General features: G+C 48.0%; 2 protein-coding genes across 9 annotated transcripts in view; both read right to left on the bottom strand.

Annotated features, from left to right (window-relative positions):
• DTD1 (D-aminoacyl-tRNA deacylase 1) overlaps positions 1 to 23,810 on the bottom strand; it is a 903,613-nt gene that overhangs the window by 135,063 nt on the left and 744,740 nt on the right. The window lies entirely within an intron of this gene.
• BTBD7 (BTB domain containing 7) overlaps positions 1 to 23,810 on the bottom strand; it is a 643,025-nt gene that overhangs the window by 74,590 nt on the left and 544,625 nt on the right. The window contains exon 7 of one of the 8 annotated variants that reach the window (XM_068115518.2): positions 17,554 to 19,516. The exons of the other annotated variants lie outside the window; for them this stretch is intronic. Coding sequence (XP_067971619.1) covers positions 19,383 to 19,516 — 134 coding nt within the window. The 3' untranslated portion in view covers positions 17,554 to 19,382. Of the gene's footprint in view, positions 1 to 17,553; positions 19,517 to 23,810 lie in introns of those variants that run through there. 8 annotated transcript variants of the gene reach the window in all.

Genomic DNA, 23,810 nt, shown 5'->3' with positions numbered 1-23,810 from the left:
AAGGGGTGAGGGGAAGTGAGTAGAATAGAGGAGGGGGAGGAGAGGGAGATAGAGGAGTGAGGAAGATGGAGGAGAGAGGAGAGAGGTGTGGGGAAGAGAGGTAGGGGGAGAGGGAGGGGAGAGGGGGAGGTGAGGCGAGGCAAGAGAGGAAAGGGGATGGGAAGAGGGAGGGGAGGAGAGGGAGGGAAGAGAGGGAGGGAAGAGATGGAGGGAAGAGATGGAGGGGAAAGGGAGCGGAAGGGGTGAGAGGGGAGGGAGAGAAGCGGAGGGGATAGGGGGAGGGGAAGGAGAGAGGGGAAAGGGAGATAGGGAAAGGAGAGAGGGAAGGGGAGGGAATAGAGGGAGGGTAAAGAGAGAGGGGGAAGGGAGAGAGGGGGAAGGGAGAGAGGGGGAAGGGAGAGAGGTAGTGGTAGGGGAGAGAGAGAGAGGAGGGGGGAAAAGAGGGAGGGGAACCCTTCATTATTCAACATTTTATTTTTAACAATGATAAAATAGCATGCAGACAGCATTTCAACAAATACACCCTCAGCACCAACATTAAGCAAATTACACACAAAGGACAATCATGGCTAAGCCGATAAGGATTTATTGGCTCGTCTGTCTCTCCGATGAATTTAGTTACATAAAACGTTGAACGTCATAATCTGTACTTTACATTTGGAACACGGCGTGGACATTTGGAACGAGCCAATCTAACAGTGCATGAAAAACACATCCATCATTCATACCATTATCATTCCTCGAAATGCTTTCATAACAATGTCACTGTCGAGAATTAAAATGAATATGCAATAGCAAAACTGGCGGCAGGCCTTCCTTTCTGTTTCTGTTTTTGTGTAAGACTTTCGGTGTTTTTTGGTAGATGACCTCGAGAGGCAGAGAGGACAGTAGAACGTTCAATGCCCGAGCCTCATGTCACCCACCAGCTTACATCTTCTCAGAGAAACAAATGCGTTTCCTTCACTAACCAGTACTCACATTCCTGATTAAAATGACACCTGGTGTTGGCTTAGCGGTTAGGGTGCCGGCTTGGGATCCTAGGATCCTCGGATCCTGGGTTCGAATCCCGGTCGATCGCTGAATTAACGCCAGGGGGGTTGACTCAGCCTGTCATCCTTCCGAGGTCGGAAAATTGAGTACCAGCTTGCTGGGATGAATGATCCCGGTGTGTACCCCGATTTAGAATAGGTACTCCGTATCCCTGCGCATCGTAAGAGGCGACCAAGGGTTGGCGTCAGGAAGGGCATCCGGCCATAAAAACATTGCCTCAAACAGGGAACCGTGATTGTCATGGGGCCGGCAAGGCTAACCCCCGCTCTAGCGGGGAAAATGGCCTTAAAACGACCATTCATTCATTCATTCATTCATGCACACCAGCCACCTGAAACCAAAGATCAGAGTGAATCGAACACGACAATGGTTATCACAAAATTACAGCTCTTGCATCCTCCCAGAACGACAACATGAATTAACAAACCGAAACGACTTGATGATATTCATTACAAAAAAAAATAACACAGGAAAAGATCAGGTCTTCCTGTTTCACAGCAAACTTGAGGCGTGCCAGGATGACGTCAAGGAGATGTGGCACGGGCATGATGGTCCTAATGACCATTTACTGCTTATGTGTGAGGCCAGAAACTAACACGATCCAGTCTTAACACAGCTTTCGCAATCCAGTCTGAGGTCACTGATGTCGATTGTGTTAGTCAAATGATGCATTTGCTCAAAGTATGTTGACTGAAGAGGGAAAGAGGACAAGGAGAATGGAAGGGGTGGGGTGGGGTGGGGTGGGGTGGGGTGGGGTGGGGGGGGGGGGGAATAACGAGAATTGTGCAAAATAAGCAAGGAAGCACAATCCGAGGATAGGTCTCCTCCGTAAGAAAGAAGGCATATTTATATCTTGCTCAAATGCTCAAAAATATTTCCTACCAGGTAAGCACTTCGTGAGCAATTATGCGTCTTTAGAACTCTCAAGAGTCCAACCTGCCAGGAACCATCGGACAATCGCAAGACCTAGGCCAAGGAGTAGGCGAGCGAAACTTTGGCTACTTGTCATCACACAAAATGATTCCGTGGTCCGATATGGGAAGAAGCTGAAAAGAAGTGAAACGAGAAAGCAAAAAACAAAACTCCAAGATTACAATCGATCGGGTGGGTTCGACCCAAAGAAGAAATGGCTTCGTAACTTCTAAGGGAAAGCATCATCACAGCACATGCAATACAGGTCAAGAAGAATACAGGTCAAGAAGAATACAGGTCAAGAAGAATACAGGTCAAGAAGAATACAGGTCAAGAAGAATACAGGTCAAGAAGAATACAGGTCAAGAAGAATACAGGTCAAGAAGAATACAGGTCAAGAAGAATACAGGTCAAAAAAGAAAAGAAAAAAGATGTCGGGACAGAATTCCAAAACCACAACCAAACCAAACAAGGTCGGAAGGAACGACAAGGAAAGAATTGACAACAAACAACAACAACATGCATTTTAAGGCCATTTTCCCTGCTAGAGCGGGGGTTAGCCTTGCGGTCCCCATGACAATCTTCTCCATTTTGCCCTATTTTCTGCATCTCTCCTTGTTAACCCCCTTGCCCGCATTTCTTCTTCCACCATCTTTAGCCAAGTCTTTCTCGGTCCTCCCCGTCTTCTACTTCCTTCTACATTCATTTCCATCACTCTTCTCAACCAGTCACTTTCATCCTTCCTCAACACATGACCAAACCATCACAACCTGTTCCTCTTCACAGCATCAATCACAGGCTCTATTCCCATCATCTTTCGCAATTCATCATTTGTCTTCCTCTCTCTCAACGATACTCCGCACATCCATCGAACCATTCGCATTTCCACCCTTTCCAGCCTTCGTTGCTGCTCTACGTTCATTACCCATGTCTCGCTCCCATAAATCATAACACTTCTCACACATGCAGCATACACCTTTCCCTTCAGCTTCAACGACACTCCCCTCATCATCAGCACGCCACTCAGTTCCCGAAACTTCTTCCATGCACATCTCACTCGAGCAACCGTTGCCGAGTCTGATTCACCTTCTCCATTCAGCATGTCTCCGAGGTAGCAAAATGTTTTCACACCTTCCAGCTTCACACCGTCTCCAAGATCCAACTCAACATTTCCTCCATCTGCAGCTCCCTCTGTGCACACCTTACATTTGAATGTAGCTGCCACACTGGTTAATGACCCTCTCAGACCACTACATTTTTGATGAACCCACTCAGCGCACATTGTACACTGAATGGAGTTCACTCCGACACCCTTCCTACACACAGCACAGGGCCACTTCCCAGTTCTTTCCACCTCACCACATGCTTTACCACTTGCCATCACCTTCGTCTTTCCGATATTCACCTTCAGACCTTTTGTCTCCATACATTCCTTCCACGTGTTCAAGGAAAGAATGACACCACAACTATTTTTACTGATTGCCATCACAACATCTTTTGACATTTTTTTTTCTCATCGGTGACTGTGTGGCAATACTAACAATTGAATGAAGATGTCGATGTTAAAGGTAGTTGTACATTTGTAGCGTGGGTTGGTGGAATTGTGTATTTTCTTGTTGTGGGATTAGAGAACGGACAGAATGGCCTAGAAGTACGCACACTCACCTCTAAACCGTCTAGCCTGAGTTTAAATCCCAACCAGGTGATAAACTGTCATCCAGGTGTTTCACAGGCATTCATGAATGTGTGCTGCCCCTTGGATGGAGGTTAAACGGGCGTCCAGTCTGCCAGCATTCGTTGGTGCACGTTAAAGATCCCATGGTATCCTTAATGAAGAGTAGGCGAGTAATCGCTGGCACCATGACCCAAATTCCTGCCCTATCTAGTCAAACGTCAGGCCTGGTGAGCCGGTTCAGGAAGACTCTGGCCAAACTTCCCCTGGGCCGGCCCCGTAACAAAGGTAGGATAATGGAGACGTAACTTTTGTTGTGGGATTGAGACAAAAAAATGTTAAAGATATCATAATGGCAATCCGCAAAAACAAAATTGGTGTTGTATTGTGGTGGATAATTTCAGACTAAGTAGGTCTCCATTCCATCACCTGAAACCCATCCACATGTGGAGCAAATAGCCAGAAACAGCAAAACACACACACACACACACACACACACACACACACACACACACACACACACACACACACACACACACACACACACACACACACACACACACACACACACACACACACCAAAAGCCTCATAAATCTCAAAGAGGAAAAACCATGGATACACCATAACCTCAAATAAGAGAAAGTCCAAACAAAGATGCCGCATGTGCTGTATATGGATGATTTAAAGCTCTTCACACCAAAGCACAAAAAACTGGCAGAACTACAACGGCACTTGAAGTGCATACCTCTGACGGTTCATGTTTTGTATCCCACTGATCGAGATCTGGATCTGGATCCATACGCGAACCAAAATCAAAATCCAATTATTGGCTTGTTCTTGTCATCTAATAACTCATCCACCAAGTTTTGTCGTAATCCGTCCACAACGTTTTGACATATCAATCACTCAATGGTAAAGAATCACTTTAAAAATTCTCATATCTGGATCTTCACCAGAATCGAACCATTTCTTCCTTGTCACATACCCAGCCTGTTCACAAAGTTTCGTCCGAATCCGTCTACAACTTTTTGAGATATTCTGTTCACAGACAGACAGACAGACAGACAAACAGACGGGTGAACACATGACCTCTGTCAACCTTCGTTGGCGGAGGTAACAACTGAAATTAGTGATGCAGTACTTTGACGACATTCAAATGCAATTTGGCCGAAATCCATTGCCTTCAGAAAGTATTGACTTTTTGACTACACCCCTTGACGTTTTCACATTTTGTCGTTACAGCCTGAATTTAAAATTAGATGTTTTTTGTCACTGATCTACACATAACACCCTATAACGACAAAGTGGAATCTGTTTTTTGAAATATTTACAAAATAATGAAAAATGAAATACATAAATATCGAATTTACATAAGTATTCAATCCCCTGAGTCAATACTTTGTAGAAGTGCCTTTGGCAGCGATTACAGCTTTGAGTCTTCTTGGGTATATCTGTATCAGCTTTGCACATCTTGATTTGGAGAGTTGCTCCCATTCTTTCTTGCAGATTTGCTCAAGCTCTGTCAAGATAGATGGGGAGCGCTGGTGAACAGCCATCTTTAAGTCCTTCCACAGATTCTCAATGGGATTCAAGTCTGGGCTTTTGCTGGGTTTTTTTTCTTGGGATTCTCATGTATGTACTATTTGTGAATATCTGCAGCTGTAGGAGAACCCAGGTAGGGTTCGAAACAGCAAAGGGCTTACTTTGAGTAGATTTTCATGGGGGAAATTACACGCCCAGACCAGGAATCAAACCCAGGTCCTCTGGTGAACCGTACCAGTGTTCTGCAATCGACCCTGACCAAGAATGCAATTTTCCCACACATAGAATTGTTACTCTCTTTCCATCACTGCTTCCAGGGCACTTGTTACCAACCATCGGAGCACCAACTGCCTGCTCCCGAGAGGTTCTTCCTTCAATTGGGAGACAAATCCATGTGTTTCTACGCCCCCAGTGGTGTTTATAATAGCGGACATGAATAACATATGACTCACCTGGCCTGGTGTTGCCTGGTGTTGGCTGGTGTCAACTCAAGCCTGGTGTTGGCTTAGCAGTTAGGGTGCCAGCTTGGGATCCTAGGATCCTGGGTTCGAATCCCGGTCGATCGCTGAACTAACGCCAGGGGGGTTGACTCAGCCTGTCATCCTTCCGAGGTCGGCAAATTGAGTACCAGCTTGCTGGGATGAATGATCACGGTGTGTACACCGTATCCCTGAGCATCGTAAGAGCGTGACCAAGGGTTGGCGTCAGGAAGGGCATCCGGCCATAAAAACATTGCCTCAAACAGAGAACCATGATTGTCATGGGGCCCGCAAGGCTAACCCCCACTCTAGCGGGGAAAATGGCCTTAAAACGATCATCTATCTATAATTCCAGTAATCTCTGTGTGTATGTGTGTGTGTCTGTGTGTGTGTGTGTGTGTGTGTGTGTTTGTCTGTGACCGCTGTTTCTCGACAACCACGGGTCCGATCTAATTGAAACTTGCCAGGTATATTGCTGGGGACCCGAGGATGTGCCTTTTCAAGGTTTGAAATTAATCGGACAAGTGGTTCCCAAGGTATGGTCACCGTACTCGCAAGCCGTTCGCTTTGGCTTTGCGAATGGACCAAACCATTTCATGTAAATAGAGGGGGGGGGTTCTACCGTACTCGCAAGCCATTCGCTTTGGCTTTGCGAATGGACCAAACCATTTCATGTAAATAGAGGGGGGGGATATAATTTTAGATATATATATAGTACGGGCACGCCCTAGTCTCTATATAATTCCAGCAATCTCTGTGTGTGTGTGTGTGTGTGTGTCTGTCTGTATGCGACCGCTGTTTCTCGACAACTACCGGTCCGATTTACTTGAAACTTGCCAGGTATATTGCTGGGGACCCGAGGATGTGCCTTTTCAAGGTTTGAAATTAATCGGACAAGTGGTTCCCAAGGTATGGTCACCGTACTCGCAAGCCGTTCGCTTTGGCTTTGCGAATGGACCAAACCATTTCATGTAAATAGAGGGGGGGGTTCTGTGGTCGTTACTGCCACGTGGTTTCAAAGTTTTTTTTTGTTGTTGTTGTTTGCACGCATGTTTTTTTGCACGCACGTACGGGCAAGCACGTACGTGCGGGCACGCCCTAGTTCATTCAATTCTTATTGACCCATGTATAACTGAGTTTCTCCATAACGCTTTGATTTTGAAGAAGAAGAATTATCAGAGGCTGAGTTTCTCTGTAATGCTTTCCTAGTTTGAAATTAGGCCGAAACAAAATGGCGGCTTAAGAACCTAGCAATGTCACAGAGAGCAGACCAAGATGGTGCACCTCCATTTTGATAAGGTTTATTTGGCTTTTTTGTTATGAGCACCCCCTTAATCATCTTCAAAAGGGGTGTTTAAACAAGCAAACACCCAGTTTCATTCATACACTCCCCCTTGGAGTTCGAGAAATATGCATGAAAAGTTTGGGGCCTCCAGATTTCATGGTTTTGAAGTTATGAAGGAGACACACACACTGATACTGCCTTTTATTATTATATATATATACAGTATTGTTACGGTTTTCCGCCGCCCTTCCTACCCTTACCAAGGCGAGGTTAAGCCCCTTGTTCTTTCTGGGCCGGCGTAACCGAGACTTGAAACGCCCCTCCCGGGCAAACGCAAGGTAGGGTTTCGGTACAAGTCTCGCACGTACCTAAATACCTGCGCCGCCGCGGAAGCGGGGAATCAAGCCTCGCACGAGCCACGTGTAATTTGGGTACACCGAGCGGCTTGCGTACCACGTGGTCCATGCAGTTACCATTAGTATTGGGACCCGATTCGAGCGGTTCTATTCGTACCACGCTTAGTCAATGATGGAAAACACGAGACGGTTGAATAACGGAAGAACACGATTTAATTAATATTTACACTTATATGTACAGGTCGGTAGAAGAAGAGACACAGGGCAGTCTTAAATTAACCCCAGACACGGGCCCGATCACACTCACAAAGGTGAAATGCAGGTAGAATGATGTTCACGCTGAACGGACGTCCAGGAACGGCCCCGCCCGGCGTGGCTCTCCACGATCACAGCACGTCCCGCGATGAAGGCAAGCAGGTGGTGGAAGGGATCCTTGTAGTGTGTCTCTCGAACAAAGGGCAGATGAGGCAGGAGGGAAATGTATGCGTCTCTCAGCGGCTTGGTGATTTTCCACAGCGCGTTTAGTTACCAGCGCGCTATCACTCACGTAACCCACTAGAGGCTCGGCCTCAAGCTCAACCGAGCGTCCAATTTGGTACGAGCGCTTATAGCTGGGTTCATGCGCGTCTCCTCTTAGAACTCGTAACTCTCATCAAGCGCCTCTCCCATCACTACTCAAGCTCGACAGGACTTTAACAATTTGCAAGCTCACCCCTTCGCAGAACTGCTCTGGGGGATTCGCGCAACGGGTTTTATTGCCACGCCCTTAGCCCTCTCGAATGTTCCAACCACACCCTGTGACGTAGTGCCACAGCCACTCCCTTTGAGCCCTGATTGGCGGCTCGCGCTTACCGTCAGCTTCTCCGCCGCCCTCATTCGGTCTTGCCTCTATTTGCCAGGCCTGCCTCGTGTTAATTCGTGCCAAAAAGCCAAAGGCAGCATAAGGCAATAGAGGCGGCATAAGGCAATGGAGGACCTACTCTCATTATTCTACTCAACGCAAGACTAACACAGGAAAAGGACTATTCTCACACATACTAAGAAATAACTGAACTATCGCGAGGCTACATGTTGCTGTGTGACTAAACTATGAGGGGGAAATTTAACCTTTATTGTACAAACTCAAAACCGCAACAATATATATTGTTGCGAATATGGAATTTGGCCTCCATATCCGCTTGTAAATATTCCCCTATTTTCTCCAATACTCCCCAACTTTCCCCGATCCCCCATTCCCTAGTCCCATTGCATGTAAATAACAATCAGTAGAGCCGACCTTCCCCTTATTCCCCCATTAAATGTCGTGCCCAGGTCCACCGCACCACACGTAGACAACTTTCGGACATCTTCCTAGTTATTCTTATTCTATGTCAGTTAAGGCCTCGTCTCCATTAATTATGACTCTTCGTTGCACCAGAATGTGATTATATGGCATCAGTAGTGAGTTTAGGACCTTTCCCATACCTCCTCCCATCTTCTTCCCCAAACAACAACTACAACAACAATTACAACTACCACTACGACAACAACAACAGAGGAGATGGCGGCGGAGCGGGGGAGGATGCGTCCTCACACCGGCTCGGTTACCCGCCATGACCATACGCTCCACGGCGTTACCCCGAAGGGGCTGGCTGTCAGCTCCTCGTCAAGGGCGGAGCCTGGTAAAACCCCCGCACGCACCCAATGAGAAGCAACGTGCCGATTCCACGAGGCGGAGCTAACGAGCCGAGGGCGTGTCACTCCCCGCCGGATATACGCGGCCCCGCGCCGGATGTGACGAGAGATGCGCCTCAGCTTGGAGACTGGAGAGAGAAGCCACCGCCACCCCCAGCGCGACGATACCTCCCCGCATCTCTGGACCGGACCGAGTCGATTCTGCCTTGAGCCAAGAGTGCACCTTGAGCCATCGCGACCTGCCTTTCCTTGCCATCAATCCCCGTGTGAGTCAGCATTTTGTCCCGTGTGTCTGTCGTCTGTCCGGGGTTAATATAAGAGTGTGTCTAAGTGCCTGTCTTCCTGTAATATACCTCTAGCCCCTGTAATCTAACCTTTTCCGCCTTAATATAACCTCCTCCGGAGGTCTTGAGAACTGAACCCCTGGTGTCGTATTGTGTGATTGTAATCCAGCCGGGTGTCTTCTTTTTCTTATTGAGCCAGCGTAGCGCGACTTCGTCAACGTCGAGTATAGTCGGGTAATTTGTGCGGACACGACGGCCATTCCGCTCGGCCCACTTTAACATCAAAGTCGTGTCTGTAACAATTGGTGTCAGGAGTGGGATTCGAGGCCCGACCAAATTTTGAAAAAAAAAAACGAATAGAGGAAAAAAAAAATTTGGTCAAAATTTGGAGCGGCCGAAATTTGTTTTGTTTTACGAAACTCGAATTTTGCAAGTCGCGCTATGGCGGATCAAGACGGCTGGGGTCCGGTAGGGGAGAGTGAAGCAGGGTCGGTCCAGGACCAAATTGAGGGACATGAGGGACATGAGGAGAGCGAAACAGCGAGGGTAGCAGGCACGCAAAATGGCGCCTCGCAAGAGCGCGCGGTAGCCGAGCCCGCTGTATCACCGGGCTTTAACATGCAGCCGATTGACATACAGGCCCTCATTGCGCAGCTACAGGCAGCTGTACAGATGAGTATGGGGAGCCAGATTGAGCGATTGGGTGAGCAAATGAGGGTTGATAGTGGGCGATTAGAGGGCCAAATGAGGGGTACCGGTGAGAAGTTAGACAATAATTTTGAGGAGTTAGACAAGAAAATTGGGAAGTTAGACAATAATTTTGAGGAGTTAGACAAGAAAATTGGGAAGTTAGACAATAATTTTGAGGGGTTAGACAACGGGATAAAAGAGGTGAAACATGGGTTAACGGGGGTAGAAAATAGAATGGCTGCCCAGGAGAATCAGATAGAGGGAGTGAAAAATGGGTTAGAGGGGTTAGAAAACAGTATGGAAGGCAAATTGAGGGACATGAGGGACCAAGCGGAAAGGGAAGTTAACCAAATGGGGCAGCAGATAGAGGGGGTCAGAATGGGGGTAGAAACCAAACTGGATGCTCACAGGGAGGAAATGGAGCAGATGAGGGTGGCATCTGGGCAGGAGATGCAAGTGATGGGAGAGGAGATCAGAAGAGGAGTGAGTGAGGAAGTCGGAGGAGTGCGCGAGGAGGTGAGGCACTGTGAGGAGCACATGGAAAAGGAGGTGAGAAAGGCGACTGTAAAGTTACAAGGGGGCATAGAGGACCTGACGCAGGAGGTGGAGCAGCTGACGGTGGGACAGACGGAGTTAGTGGAGCAGGTTCAAAGGAACACTGCGGTATTAGGAGGTTTAAAGGCGACACAGAAAGAACTAAAAGATGACTTGATAGCGACAAAGAGGGAATGTCAGATGGTACGTGAGGGACTGACAACGAGGTTGGACGAGGTGGTAGAGGTAATGGAGACGAAGGACCGGCAGGTGAGGACGCACCTGGAAACGGTCAAGGTAGCCTTGGAGGACGAGCTTGAGGAGACGTACCGGGGAATAAAAGAGGTGAGGCACAAATTAGAAGAAGTGGAAGAAGGGATGAGCGAAATTAAGAAGCGACGGAGAGGGGATAAGAAAGAGATAAAAGAGGAGATAAAAGAATTGGTCCAAAGTCTGTGTTTGGATCGTGATGATGTGCTCATTAACCGGATGAGGGATTCGCAGGTGATGGAGCAGAAGCGAAGAGGAAGAGGACCCGGTGTAAGTGGTGACCAATATGGTCGTGCGTATGATGCGCCAGGTGATTTAAGAGGCTTGGGGGTCGAGATAGACCCGGGTGTTCGTGAGAGGCCGTTGGTGAAGTGTGCGACAGGTCTGGTGTGCGAAAATGGAGGTGTGCGAGAAAGTCCGACTCTGGGGTGTGTGAGGAAAAAGTGCGTGCCAAGGAGTGAGGGTGCTGGCGAGAGTGAGTCGGTCATAGCGCGTGTGCGAGGGGGCACATGGAAGCGCGGTGTGGTGAGTGTTACAGAGGATGTGACGGGAGAGTGTGCGCGAGGAAGGTGTGTGACGGACAGGTGCATGGGGAAAGAGTGCGCTGTCAAAGGCAAGGAAGAATGCACACCTGTGGTGAGTGTTACAGAGGGTGTGACGGGAGAGTGTGCACGAGGAAGGTGTGTGACGGACAGGTGCATGAGGAAAGAGTGCGCTGTCAAGAGTAAGGGTGAGTGCGCTGTCAGGAATGGAGGTGAAAGTAGTGGGAGTGACATGGAGCGTGAGTTAGTTGTGACAGGTGAGCGAGGATGTACACCTGGGATGGAAGGATGCACACCTGGAATGGTAGAGCGTGAGTGGGAATGCACGCTGGAGTTGGTGGTGAGGCACGTGATTGGGTGTGCGAATGAGGGCACACCTGTAATTGTCACAGAGGAGGTGACCGCGGAGGGGGCGCGAAGCGGTGTATTGGTGAGGTGTGCGAGCAACGAATGTGTGCCAAAGTGTTCGGTGGTCAGGTGTGTGACCAAGGCTGTGAGTGGGATGGGTGCACCTGGGTGTGTAAGGAAGGGTACGAGGAGCATGGGCACAGCTGGATGTGTGAGCAAGGAACGGGCTTCGGGGTGTAAGCATGCAGGTGAAGCATCGACATTAAACGGGTTAGAGGTTAGAGCGACTTTTAGCCGAAGCAGGCCCTCGGTGCGTGCCGGGCCTCGCTTTGAACGGCCGCGTCCAGGCTCCACTAGGCGGAGCTGGCAGCCCGATAGAAAGGGTCGTCATGGCGACCACTTTTTGGTGAGACGTGCCGGCAGGTCGAGATCGGGGCATTGGATGGCTCCGTGCCGAGATGGTGCGTGGGATCTCGGCCCGGGTAAACCTCCTTCCCTGCACCGAATGCGGGACGCACCCAGCCGCTGGCACAAAACAACCAGCATCCATTGCTTGGCTTTACGAAGCCGGGCTTTGGACAGGGATTGGCGCACCGAGAGGTATTAGTGAGTAGACTGGGAGATGAGGTTAGTGTTTTGGACCCAAAATTAGAGAAAAACAAAATTTGATGATTGGCAAAGGATTGGCAGTAGTGATTGGCAGATGATGGGTAGTGATTGGCAAATTTTTGATTTGTTGAAATTTGACGTGCAAAATTGATAGTGAGAGACCCCCGATGTGGTGGGATGGCAAATCCACCATCCCTCACAGGGGGGGCAAAGGAGCACTAGGTTTATGGGGTGTATGGCAGTGAAAACTAGCCCGGGTGGGTTAGGATATATCGTGTGTAGGGATCTAGAGATTGACATTAGGTAACGTTAAGATTAGTTAGTGACTGATACCTGTAGTGGGGACGCAGGTAGATTAGTATGGATGATAATGACGAGGGAGCGCAATAGTTTAAAGGGACGACTGGGAAGCGCAAGTTTCAGAAGGGAGTAGTTAGCTGAGATGATGCCGTGTGTGTGAGGATGGAACAGGTGTGTGGAGCAGTGTATGAGTAGTGAGTGTGTGGATCAGCGCGAATGCGCTTGGGGAGAGAAGGGTGCAGGTGGCACCAGGTGTGAGAGCACAGGTGTGCAGGTACAGGTGTGTGGAGAGAGTTGGAGTAAGTGGTACGGAGTGGTGTGCATGGTGCGAAGGTGTGGATGGGGGAAGAGTGGACCCCCTTTCACGAGTACCCGGGGCGGGTAGTGTAAGTGTTAGGTAGAGGGTGCAGGTAAATTGTGGTTGGATATTGGCATTTGTGGTGCGGTTGCAGAATGATATTTGGATGGGTGCATTAGTGTTGTGGAAATGGCTGGGCGTGTAGCCTGTTAGTGTGTGTAGTTGGTTTGGGCACTCCACCACTGTGAGGATGTCGGCCAGGTGAGGCCGCAGGTGGGCTCTGGGAGCCGGTAGTTGTGAGTGGGTGCCTGAGGATCCCGGGTGTGGATCGGGCAGCCCAGTGCCAGAGAGGGCACGGAGTGGGGAGAGAGCCAGAGGGCCTTCCCCTGGTAGTTAGGTTAGGGTAAGGAGCAGGTAAGCTCGGAGGCAACTGCAGTGGTGGAGGTGTGCAGGTGGGTAGACCCACTGGGAGAGGTACACGTCGCAGCCCAGAAATTGTACGAGGGCACCGGGAGATGAATCGGGGGAGTGAGACCCCAAATTGAAGAGCACCACAGTTTGGCCAATGGGAATTGGTTTTTAGAACCCATAGTGTAAGAGGGCCAATGGTTTGGCCGGAGAAAGACCCCGGGTAGTGTAAAGTTGTTAAAGTCATTTAGGAGATAGTTAGGATTGATGAACCTGTCGCACCATACGCAGCCACTTACCTGTGGTGATGATGATGACTCCACACCTGTGTTTTCTTTGTTTGTGTTGCAGAAATGAGATTGCTGTGAGGATTTGTGAGACGCATCACGACGTGGATGAGACATTGGGGTGATTCCATCTCTCCCTCCCTAGGAGGGACTGATGATGAATTGGTGATAGCAAATTATGATGTTGAGTTGGAGATGGCAAATTTTGATGAGAGTTGAAAATGGCAAATTTGATTGGTTAGGAGGGAGAGAAGACGAATTTGGTATATGGGAGGAACGGGGAAGACAGTAGGGATGTTTGTTGATTTGTAAAGTAGATGTTTATGGGTAGTGTTGTGTTTTGTGGATACAGTAAGGGGTAAGGGAGGGGCCATGTAGGTTACCTGGTGGGGGGGGGGGGGGGGCGTACGATAGGAACGTACCTGTCTCACCTGGTTCCCATGTGCCCCCAGTGTGCATCACCTTACATTGCGTGCACTTTTGCGCCCTTACCACCTTACTCACTTGTTTCTTCTTTTGTCTCCCACCTCCGAGGATCTGGCTTTGGGGTAGAGAGAGAGGAGAGAGAGGTGCTGGCTGCGCAGTTGTGGGCCTGCACTTTCGCTGTTTGCTGCCGGGATCGATACACCATATGGACCGCAATGTTTGTGGCCACCCACAATGGACCGCAGTTCGTTCGCGGCCAAGCACCACCCGGGGATGGACCTATGGGTCAACGTGGCACCTATGCCATACAGGTGAACCACTAATAGTTAACACCACCAAGTGCACCACACGAAGAGCAAGAGACACCTGCAGGGTTAGGGGTTGTCGAATTTATTTTTATACCAATGAACAATGGTGACTGCACCGGATGGTGCTGACTGTGTGGTGGGGTGGTGCTTTTGATGCTGGGAAAGGGTGCTCTGCACGTTATTAAAGGCCGTCGGCCACAGAGCACTCGTGGGTTGGTGTATCGATGTTGGCAAGCGCGCTCTCTCTATGCATAACATCTGCATGTGTTCCTCCAAAAACAGGTCCTGGATCGTAGTGTAAATAGCAGCGTAGTCGTGTAAATAATGCTCCCTACCGGCTGTATGTGTAGTTTGCGAATTCTTTCCGGATTCGGTTATCCTGTGGGTGTGTTTCTGTGAGGAGAAGGGTGCAACGTCGCAGGGGGACATATTTACTCATTTGTGAATATCTGTAAAACTGTCGCACTCAGGGTAGAGTTAATAGTAGAGGGAACTACATTGCGTGCCACACTAAAGTAGGTAAAAATTTATCGGGTCGGGACGCCCCGAGGGTAGAGAAGGGTGCAATGTTGCGAATATGGAATTTGGCCTCCATATCCGCTTGTAAATATTCCCCTATTTTCTCCAATACTCCCCAACTTTCCCCGATCCCCCATTCCCTAGTCCCATTGCATGTAAATAACAATCAGTAGAGCCGACCTTCCCCTTATTCCCCCATTAAATGTCGTGCCCAGGTCCACCGCACCACACGTAGACAACTTTCGGACATCTTCCTAGTTATTCTTATTCTATGTCAGTTAAGGCCTCGTCTCCATTAATTATGACTCTTCGTTGCACCAGAATGTGATTATATGGCATCAGTAGTGAGTTTAGGACCTTTCCCATACCTCCTCCCATCTTCTTCCCCAAACAACAACTACAACAACAATTACAACTACCACTACGACAACAACAACAGAGGAGATGGCGGCGGAGCGGGGGAGGATGCGTCCTCACACCGGCTCGGTTACCCGCCATGACCATACGCTCCACGGCGTTACCCCGAAGGGGCTGGCTGTCAGCTCCTCGTCAAGGGCGGAGCCTGGTAAAACCCCCGCACGCACCCAATGAGAAGCAACGTGCCGATTCCACGAGGCGGAGCTAACGAGCCGAGGGCGTGTCACTCCCCGCCGGATATACGCGGCCCCGCGCCGGATGTGACGAGAGATGCGCCTCAGCTTGGAGACTGGAGAGAGAAGCCACCGCCACCCCCAGCGCGACGATACCTCCCCGCATCTCTGGACCGGACCGAGTCGATTCTGCCTTGAGCCAAGAGTGCACCTTGAGCCATCGCGACCTGCCTTTCCTTGCCATCAATCCCCGTGTGAGTCAGCATTTTGTCCCGTGTGTCTGTCGTCTGTCCGGGGTTAATATAAGAGTGTGTCTAAGTGCCTGTCTTCCTGTAATATACCTCTAGCCCCTGTAATCTAACCTTTTCCGCCTTAATATAACCTCCTCCGGAGGTCTTGAGAACTGAACCCCTGGTGTCGTATTGTGTGATTGTAATCCAGCCGGGTGTCTTCTTTTTCTTATTGAGCCAGCGTAGCGCGACTTCGTCAACGTCGAGTATAGTCGGGTAATTTGTGCGGACACGACGGCCATTCCGCTCGGCCCACTTTAACATCAAAGTCATGTCTGTAACAATATATATATACATGAATATGACATATGCCTTAATATACTATATAGAAAGAAGAGAAAACAAGCATTTGACGACAAATAGGGGATGTGACGGGGGGGGGGGGGGGGTGGTGGAGGTGTATTGAAGAGGGATCAAAATAGGATGAATGAGGGATAAAAAGAGAGTGGATGAGGGATCAAAAGAGGATGGATGAGGAAACAAGAGAGGATGGATGAGGAAACAAGAGAGGATGGATGAGGAAACAAGAGAGGATGGATGGGAGATCGAGAGAGGTTGGGTGAGAGATCGAGAGAGGTTGGGTGGGAGATCCAGAGAAATTGAGAAATTGGGTGGGAGATCGAGAGATATTGGGTGGGAGATCGAGAGAGGTTGGGTGGGAGATCCAGAGAGATTGGGTGGGAGATCCAGAGAGATTGGTGGGAGATCGAGAGAGGTTGGGTAGGAAATCAAGAGAAGGTGAGGAGGGAGAATAAGGATGGGGCGGAGGGGAAGAGATTGGGGTGGAGGGAAAGAGAGGTTAGGTGGGAGATCGAGAAAGGTTGAGTGGGAGATCCAGAAAGGTTGAGAAAGGTTGAGTGGGAAATCGAGAAAGGTTGAGTGGGAAATCGAGAAAGGTTGAGTGGGAAATCGAGAAAGGTTGAGTGGGAAATCGAGAAAGGTTGAGTGGAAAATCGAGAAAGGTCGAGTGGGAAATCGAGAAAGGTTGGGCGGAGATCGAGAAAGGTTGGGTGGAAATCGAGAAAGTTTGAGTGGGAAATCGAGAAAGGTGGAGTGGGAAATCGAGAAAGGTTGAATGGGAAATCGGGAAAGGTGGAGTGGGAAATCGAGAAAGGTGGAGTGGGAAATCGAGAAAGGTTGGGCGGAGATCGAGAAAGGTTGGGCGGAAATCGAGAAAGGTGGAGTGGGAAATCGAGAAAGGTTGAGTGGGAAATCGAGAAAGGTTTGGCGGAAATCGAGAAAGTTTGGGCGGAAATCGAGAAAGGTTGGGTGGGAGATCGAGAAAGGTTGGGTGGGAGATCGAGAAAGGTTGGGTGGGAGATCGAGAAAGGTTGGGTGGGAAATGAAGAGAGGGTGAGGAGGAGGATTAAGGATGGGGTGGAGGGAAAGAGAGATTGGGGTGGAGGTAAAGAGAGGGTGGGGTGGAGGTAAAGAGAGGGTGGAGTGGAGGGATATAGAGGGTGGGGTGGAGGGATATAGAGGGTGGGGTGGAGGGATATAAAGAGTGGAGTGAAGGGATATAGAGAGGGGTTGAGGGAAAGAGAAGGTGGGGTGGAGTGGAGGGTAAGAGAAGGTAGGGGGGAGGGTAAGCGAAGGTGGGGTAGAGGGTAAGAGAAGGTGGGGTAGAGGGTAAGAGAGGGTGGGGTGGAGGGTAAGAGGTTTGGAGGGAAGGAAAAAGAGACTGGGGGAGAGAAAGCGAGGGTGTGGGGGTGAAAGAGGGGGGGGGGGGGTTGGAAAGAGTGGTGAAGGAGGGCAAGATGAGGTGGGGTTGGAACAAAATAAGGTGGGAGAAGGCAAGAGTTTGTAGTGAGAAAGGTAAAAGTTGGTACAAGGGATGAGGTTAAGGCTGGAAGGAAAATAAGTATAGAGGAGGACGAAGGGCAAAAATTAAGGAGTAGGTCAAATAGATAGGATTGTGGAAGGAGTTTGTGGAAGGGGAAGTGAAGATTAGCAAGTGAGGTGGGGGAGAAAGAGGAGGTGGAATAAATAAAATTAATGGGTGAGAGACGAAGAAGGAGGGGTAAAGCGGGATTAATGGGTAAGAGACGAAGAAGGAGGGGTAAAGCGGGAGACTTTAACAAAAAAGCGAGATTTGAAAAGAAGGGGAAAAGGAACAAAAAAATGAACCATGGCGATATATACTCGGCAGCTTCGCTATGGATGGTAGAACTATTAGCAAATGCCTTGGCAAAGCATCCTGTGCAGCACATCTGCCCTTTCAATCACCAGAAACTTTGGGATTACACAGAGCACATTCTGGCGTTTCAACTGCAAAGCAATTTTTTGAGTTCTAAGCGCAAATAAATGCAGAGCAAACAAGCGTTACGCCTAGGTCCCCCGTCGGTGAAGTGATGCGAGTTGACAAAGTGGAAGACGCAAGGCGGCCATCTTGGATTTTGACGTGGCGACCCAATTTTCAATAGCGTTCTCCCTTATGCGTAGATACACCCACACACCAGATTAGAAGTTGGTACTTCGCTTATTTTTCAAGATATTCCGCTCACAAGGTTCAGACATACATGGTGCCGGCCATCTTGGATTTTGACGTGGCGACCCAATTTTCAATAGGGTTCTTCCTCATGCCGAAATACACCCACACACCAAATTAGAAGTTGGTACTTCGCTTATTTTTCAAGATATTCATCTCACAAGGTTCAGACATACATGGCGGTGGCCATCTTGGATTTTGACGTGGCGACCCAATTTTAAACAGCGTTCTTCCTTGTGCCTAGATACACCCACACACCAAATTCGAATGCGGTCCTTCGCTTATGCACGCACGCCCGCATGCACGCACGCACCGACGGACGGACGGAGGGGAAAACCATAGTCCCCCTTTCGCTCCGCGGTGCGACGGGGGACAAAAAAGCACAATTAAATTTTTCATCGCCGTGCAACATTGGATGTGATGCAACATCTTCACATTCAACCTTGCTGTGTCCAGACCCTCAACTCATAATGGGACATCCACAATCTCTTACTGGTCGTTTTTCGCTCTGGAATGTTTTTCCACTGGGAAAATGGGTGCTGGTTTTTGTTTGTAGACACTTTCACACAATTCACAAATGGTTTACCTTTTGCAAAGAACATTATCGGTTTACATTGAAACTGCTCATGCTGCAGATGTATAAAGGAATGAAAAACCATCACAACTACAAAACATGACATTTGGACACATACAGTCGTGGCCAAAAATATTGGAACCCTTGCACTTTTTTCAAATTAATGCACCATCTTCTTCCAGAAAATTGTTAAAATTTAAAAATCTTGTGGATTTCTTTAGTTTGCAGTGGGGAAAAAACAAAAAAAAGCTGAAAGAATTACTACATCTTAGCTTATTCCACACAGAAATCCTAAAATGGCCCGGACAATATTATTGGGACCTTTTAGAAGTTGTTATAAATAATTAAATTTCAAGCAGGTGATTCTCCTTTACTTTGGAATTAAACTCACATATGGTGAGTTGTAGGTGCCTGCAATATAAAAATCACTCATTCAACCAGTTTGAATAGAGAAAAGGACTCATTCTACTGTTTTGTGTCACTGTGTGTACCGCAATGAGCATGGAGAAAAGAAAGAAAACCAGAGAATTGTCTAAGGAGGCCAGACACAACATTGTAGCCAAGCATGGACAATCTCAAGGCTACAAGTCCATCTCCAGAGACCTTGAAGTTCCTGTGTCCACCGTATGCAATGTTATCAGGAAGTTTAAGGCCCATGGCACTGTAGCCAACCTCCCTGGACGTGGCCGCAAGAGAAAACTTCATCGAAGATTGCAGTGAAGGATTGTTCAAATGGTGGAGAAAGCACCTCGATCAACTGCCAAACAGATCCAAGCAGACCTTCAGACACAAGGTACGACAGTTTCAACTCGCACCATCCATCACCAACTCAATGAAAGGGGTTTCTATGGTAGGAGACCAAGCAGGACCCCACTGCTGAGAGGGAGACATAAGAAAGCCCAACTCGAGTTTGCCAAAACACACCTGAACAAGCCAAAGTCCTTATGTGGACAGAGGAGACCAAATTTGAGCTTTTTTAAAAGCACATCATCTCTATGTTTACAGAAAACAAAATGAAGCCTTCAAAGAAAAGAACACCTTCCCTACAGTCAAACATGGAGGAGATGCAGTAACGTTTTGGGGTTGCTGTGCTGCCCCTGGCACTGGGTGCCTTGAATGTGTGCATGGCATCATGAAATCAGGAGATTACCTAGGCATTTTAGACCGCAATGTTAAACCTGGTATCAGAAATATGGGTCTCCGTCAAAGGTCATGGGTCTTGCAGCAGGGCAATGACCGCAAACACACTTCAAAAAGCACACAGGAATGGTTCAAGACAAATCGCTGGACTGTTTAGAGGAGGCCAGCAATGAGTCCAGATCTAAATCCCATTGAACACTTGTGGGGAGATCTGAAAACAGCAGTTGGGAGAAGGCACCCTTAAAATCTGGGAGAACTGGAGCAGTTTGCACAAGAAGAGTGGCCAAGCTGCCAGTAGAGAGGTGTAGGAAGCTCATTCATGGCTATAGGAAGTGCTTGACTGCAGTTATTTTGTCCAAAGTCTGTGTTACCAAATATTAAGTCTTGGGTGTCAATAATTTTGTCAATGCCATTTCTTTCTATTTTCTGACTTAAAAGGGTCTATTAAGTTCTGAATCAAAAACAAAGGTTCTGTAATATTAACAGTGAAATAAAGAATTGTGGAGACCAAATACTTTCGTCAATTTCAACTTATTTTTAGAGAAAAATGTGAGTTATTTGAAAAAAGTGCAAGGGTGACTATTTTTGGCCACGACTGTACCCATAGGCGAGAAGAAATCACTCTTAAATATGAGAAAACAGAACAAGCTAGAATGGCACTAGGTGGAGTGCATACCTTTGCCAGGCTGACAGTTTACGTTTTGTATCCCTCTGATAGGCCGGATCGGCACCCGGACCGTAACCAAAATCGAATCAGCTTGTTCTTGTCACCCATGCAACTCATCCACCAAGTTTTGCCATTATCCACCCACAACATTTTGAGATATCATGTTATATATCGTTTTTGGCTCTATATCTCAAAGGTGAAGAATCACTTAAAAATATTTCTCATATCCAGAAACGAATCTTCACCAGAATCTAATCAATTAGTCCTTGTCATACACACAATCTGTCCACCAAGTTTTGTCCGAATCCATCCATAACCTTTTGAGACATAATTCTCACAGACAGACAAACAAACAAATTGACAAAGAGGGGTGAAAACATAACCTCTGCCCACCTTTGGTGGTGGAGGTAAATATAGAAATGTATAAACCAAAAATCAATATCACAACTTAAAAAGCACAAAATATACTTATGAGAACACAACTCAAAATGTTGCACAAAAGGAAAATATTGTTTAAAATGCAAAACAGATAACAACTAGGAAACATAATTTGACGCGAATACGCCAATTGATATGCCTTCGCCCACGTTAGATGTCAACGCATTGTTACATTTGATCTCAATTAAAGGTAACATGAAAAAATAAAGGTCACATGAGAGAGAAAAAGAAAAATAAGTAGAAAAGAGAAACATCAGATGACTTCTAAAACCAACATATAGCACAATATCTCAAAACGTTATGGACAGATGCAGCCAAAACTTGGTGGACAGGTTGGGTGCGTGACAAGGACCAAATGATTTGATTTTGGTGACGATCTGAATCCGGACCCGGATACGAGAATTTTTAAAATCTAGGGTTTCGAGGTTAGATGATTGAAAGTGAATAAAACAAAATCAAAAGTATTGATTAGTGGTGTGGGAGAAGGAACTGTGGAAAAAGGGGGAGGTGGCCCAGTGCTGTCTGTACTAAAGGTGTATAGCAACTCAATATTCTGTCAATACTGTAACAGCTGGGTGCACAGAGAATGTTCTGTCTGCGCAGGTAAACAAGTCGCACCAGTCAGAGTGGAAAGATTAGTTTGTGGGGACATTTCCCTGGAATGTGCAGATAAATTATGTTACCTTGGTGATATGATTGCTGCAGGTGGTGGTGCAGAGGCAGCTGTGATTGCAAGAATTAGAAGTGGTTGGAGGAAGTTTCGGGAGTTGTTATCCCTATTAACATCAAGGGGGATCTCTCTCCAACTAAAGGGAAAACTTTATGCAGCTTGCGTTAGAAGTGCGATGCTGTATGGCAATGAAACCTGGGTGATCAAAAAGGAGGATGAACAGAGGTGTGAACGAAATGAAATGCGAATGGTGAGATGGATTTGTAATGTGACACTGAAGGATAGAAAACCAAAATGTGGAATTATGATAGGTTTTTTTTTTTTTTTTTTTGTATACAGAGTCGAGGCTCGTGAAAGAGCTAACATTTATCAAACAAACAAATCAAACAAACAAGCAAACAAAGTATATAAAAAGGGGAGCGGTGGACAAGATGGGGAGAGAAGGGGAGGAAGCACACAAACACAACATTTGAGAGCAGGGACATCGGGAGATGTGTGGGAGGGAGAGGGCCTGGGGGGAGGCAGGATTGGTATAAAACGCAAGGACACCAAGGACCTCCAGGAAAGAAGACAAAAGTCACCTCAAAAAAGTGGATTTGAGGTGAAATTAGCGGGGGTAGAAAAGATCAAGGTTTTGGATTGGGGAAGATAAGAGATGGTGGTGAACAGACGTTTTAAAGACCTGGAGGGAGGAGTGGGATTGAAGAGAGTGAGGGAGTTTGTTCCAGAGGCGGGAGAAAAGAGGAATGAAGGAGTGAAGGTGAGCAGAGAGTCTTGATTTTGGCAGTTTAACCATAAGAGGGTTGCAGGCAGATCTTGTGCGACCTGTAGGAATATTTGGGGGACAGAGCCCAGAGAGAGCTGGGGGAGCAAGGCCAGAGAGGAGTCGGTAGAAGACGGAAAGACCACCAACCTGCCTGCGGTGAGTAAGTGAAAGGCCCTCGGAGATAGCTTCATTGATGGAGATTCCAATGATTCTGAACGCTTTGGTTTCAACAGCGTGAAGACGAGCTAGGTGTGAGGCAGGAGCACCAGCCCAGAGGGGAGACCAGTATTCCATTGAGCTGCGGATGAAAGCCTTGTATGTGGTGAGGAGCTCAGGTGTGCCAAGGAAGGACTTCGCACGACGGAGGATGCCCAGTCGGCGACTGGCTTTGGAGGCCAGCTTGGAAATGTGGTTTTCCCAGGAAAGATCATGGCAGATAGTGAGACCCAAAAGCTTGAGTGACAGAACTTCTTGGAGAGGATTATTCAGAAAATAGATGGGAGGGTTGTCCAGTCGGTCTTTTCGGAGAGACATCGTAAGAGTGTGAGATTTGTCAGGATTGAAAGACATGTTCCACTTGTTTGCCCAGTCTGTGATTTTGTCCAGGTCTGCAGAGAGTGAGGAGGCTGCAGACTGCCGATCTGAGGGATGAGGAATGGAGCGGCAGAGAGTGGAGTCATCAGCAAAGAGATAGAGAGGATTTTCAAGAGAGTCAGAGAGATCATTGATGAAGACCAGAAAAAGCACAGGGCCCAGAACACTGCCTTGGGGAACTCCAGCCTGAACAGGAAGAGGAGATGAGAGAAACCCATTCAGGGCCACACGTTGACTACGACGAGAGAGGAAGTCCGCCAGCCATGCGTGGAGATTTCCATGGATACCAAAGGAGAAGAGTTTGGTGAGCAGAGCGGGGTGCCAGACCGTATCGAAGGCACGTGATATGTCGAGGGAGACAGCTCTAATTTCCTGTTTGGCATTGAGGACCTCCATCCATTGTTGAGACAGCAGAAGCAGCATGTCCAGAGTAGAGTGACCTGGTCTGAAACCAAATTGATGATCAGAGATCAAGCCATTGGAGAAGAGGAAAGATTTCATATCCGAAGCAATGATGGATTCCATGACTTTGCTGATAATTGGGAGAAGGCTGATTGGTCTGTAGTTGCTAGGATCTGTTTTTGCACCTTTTTTGTGCAAAGCGGTGATGTTGGCTGATTTCCAAGCAGATGGCAGTTGACCTTGAGCAAAAGAGAGGGTGAAGAGAACAGAGAGAGGGAGTGAAAGAGCGGCAGAACAGGATTTTAGGACCCGTAGGCTGATGCCGTCAGGTCCAGTCGCAGAATCAGAGTCGAGGGTTGACAGAAACTTTTCCACCTTGTCAGGAGGAAAGGACACG

Source organism: Myxine glutinosa, chromosome 5, assembly GCF_964187855.1.
Source record: "Myxine glutinosa chromosome 5, kmMyxGlut1.1, whole genome shotgun sequence".
NCBI classification, from domain to species: Eukaryota; Metazoa; Chordata; class Myxini; order Myxiniformes; family Myxinidae; genus Myxine; species Myxine glutinosa.
Note: the sequence above shows the minus strand (reverse complement) of the source record. Positions and strands in the feature narration are given on the sequence as shown.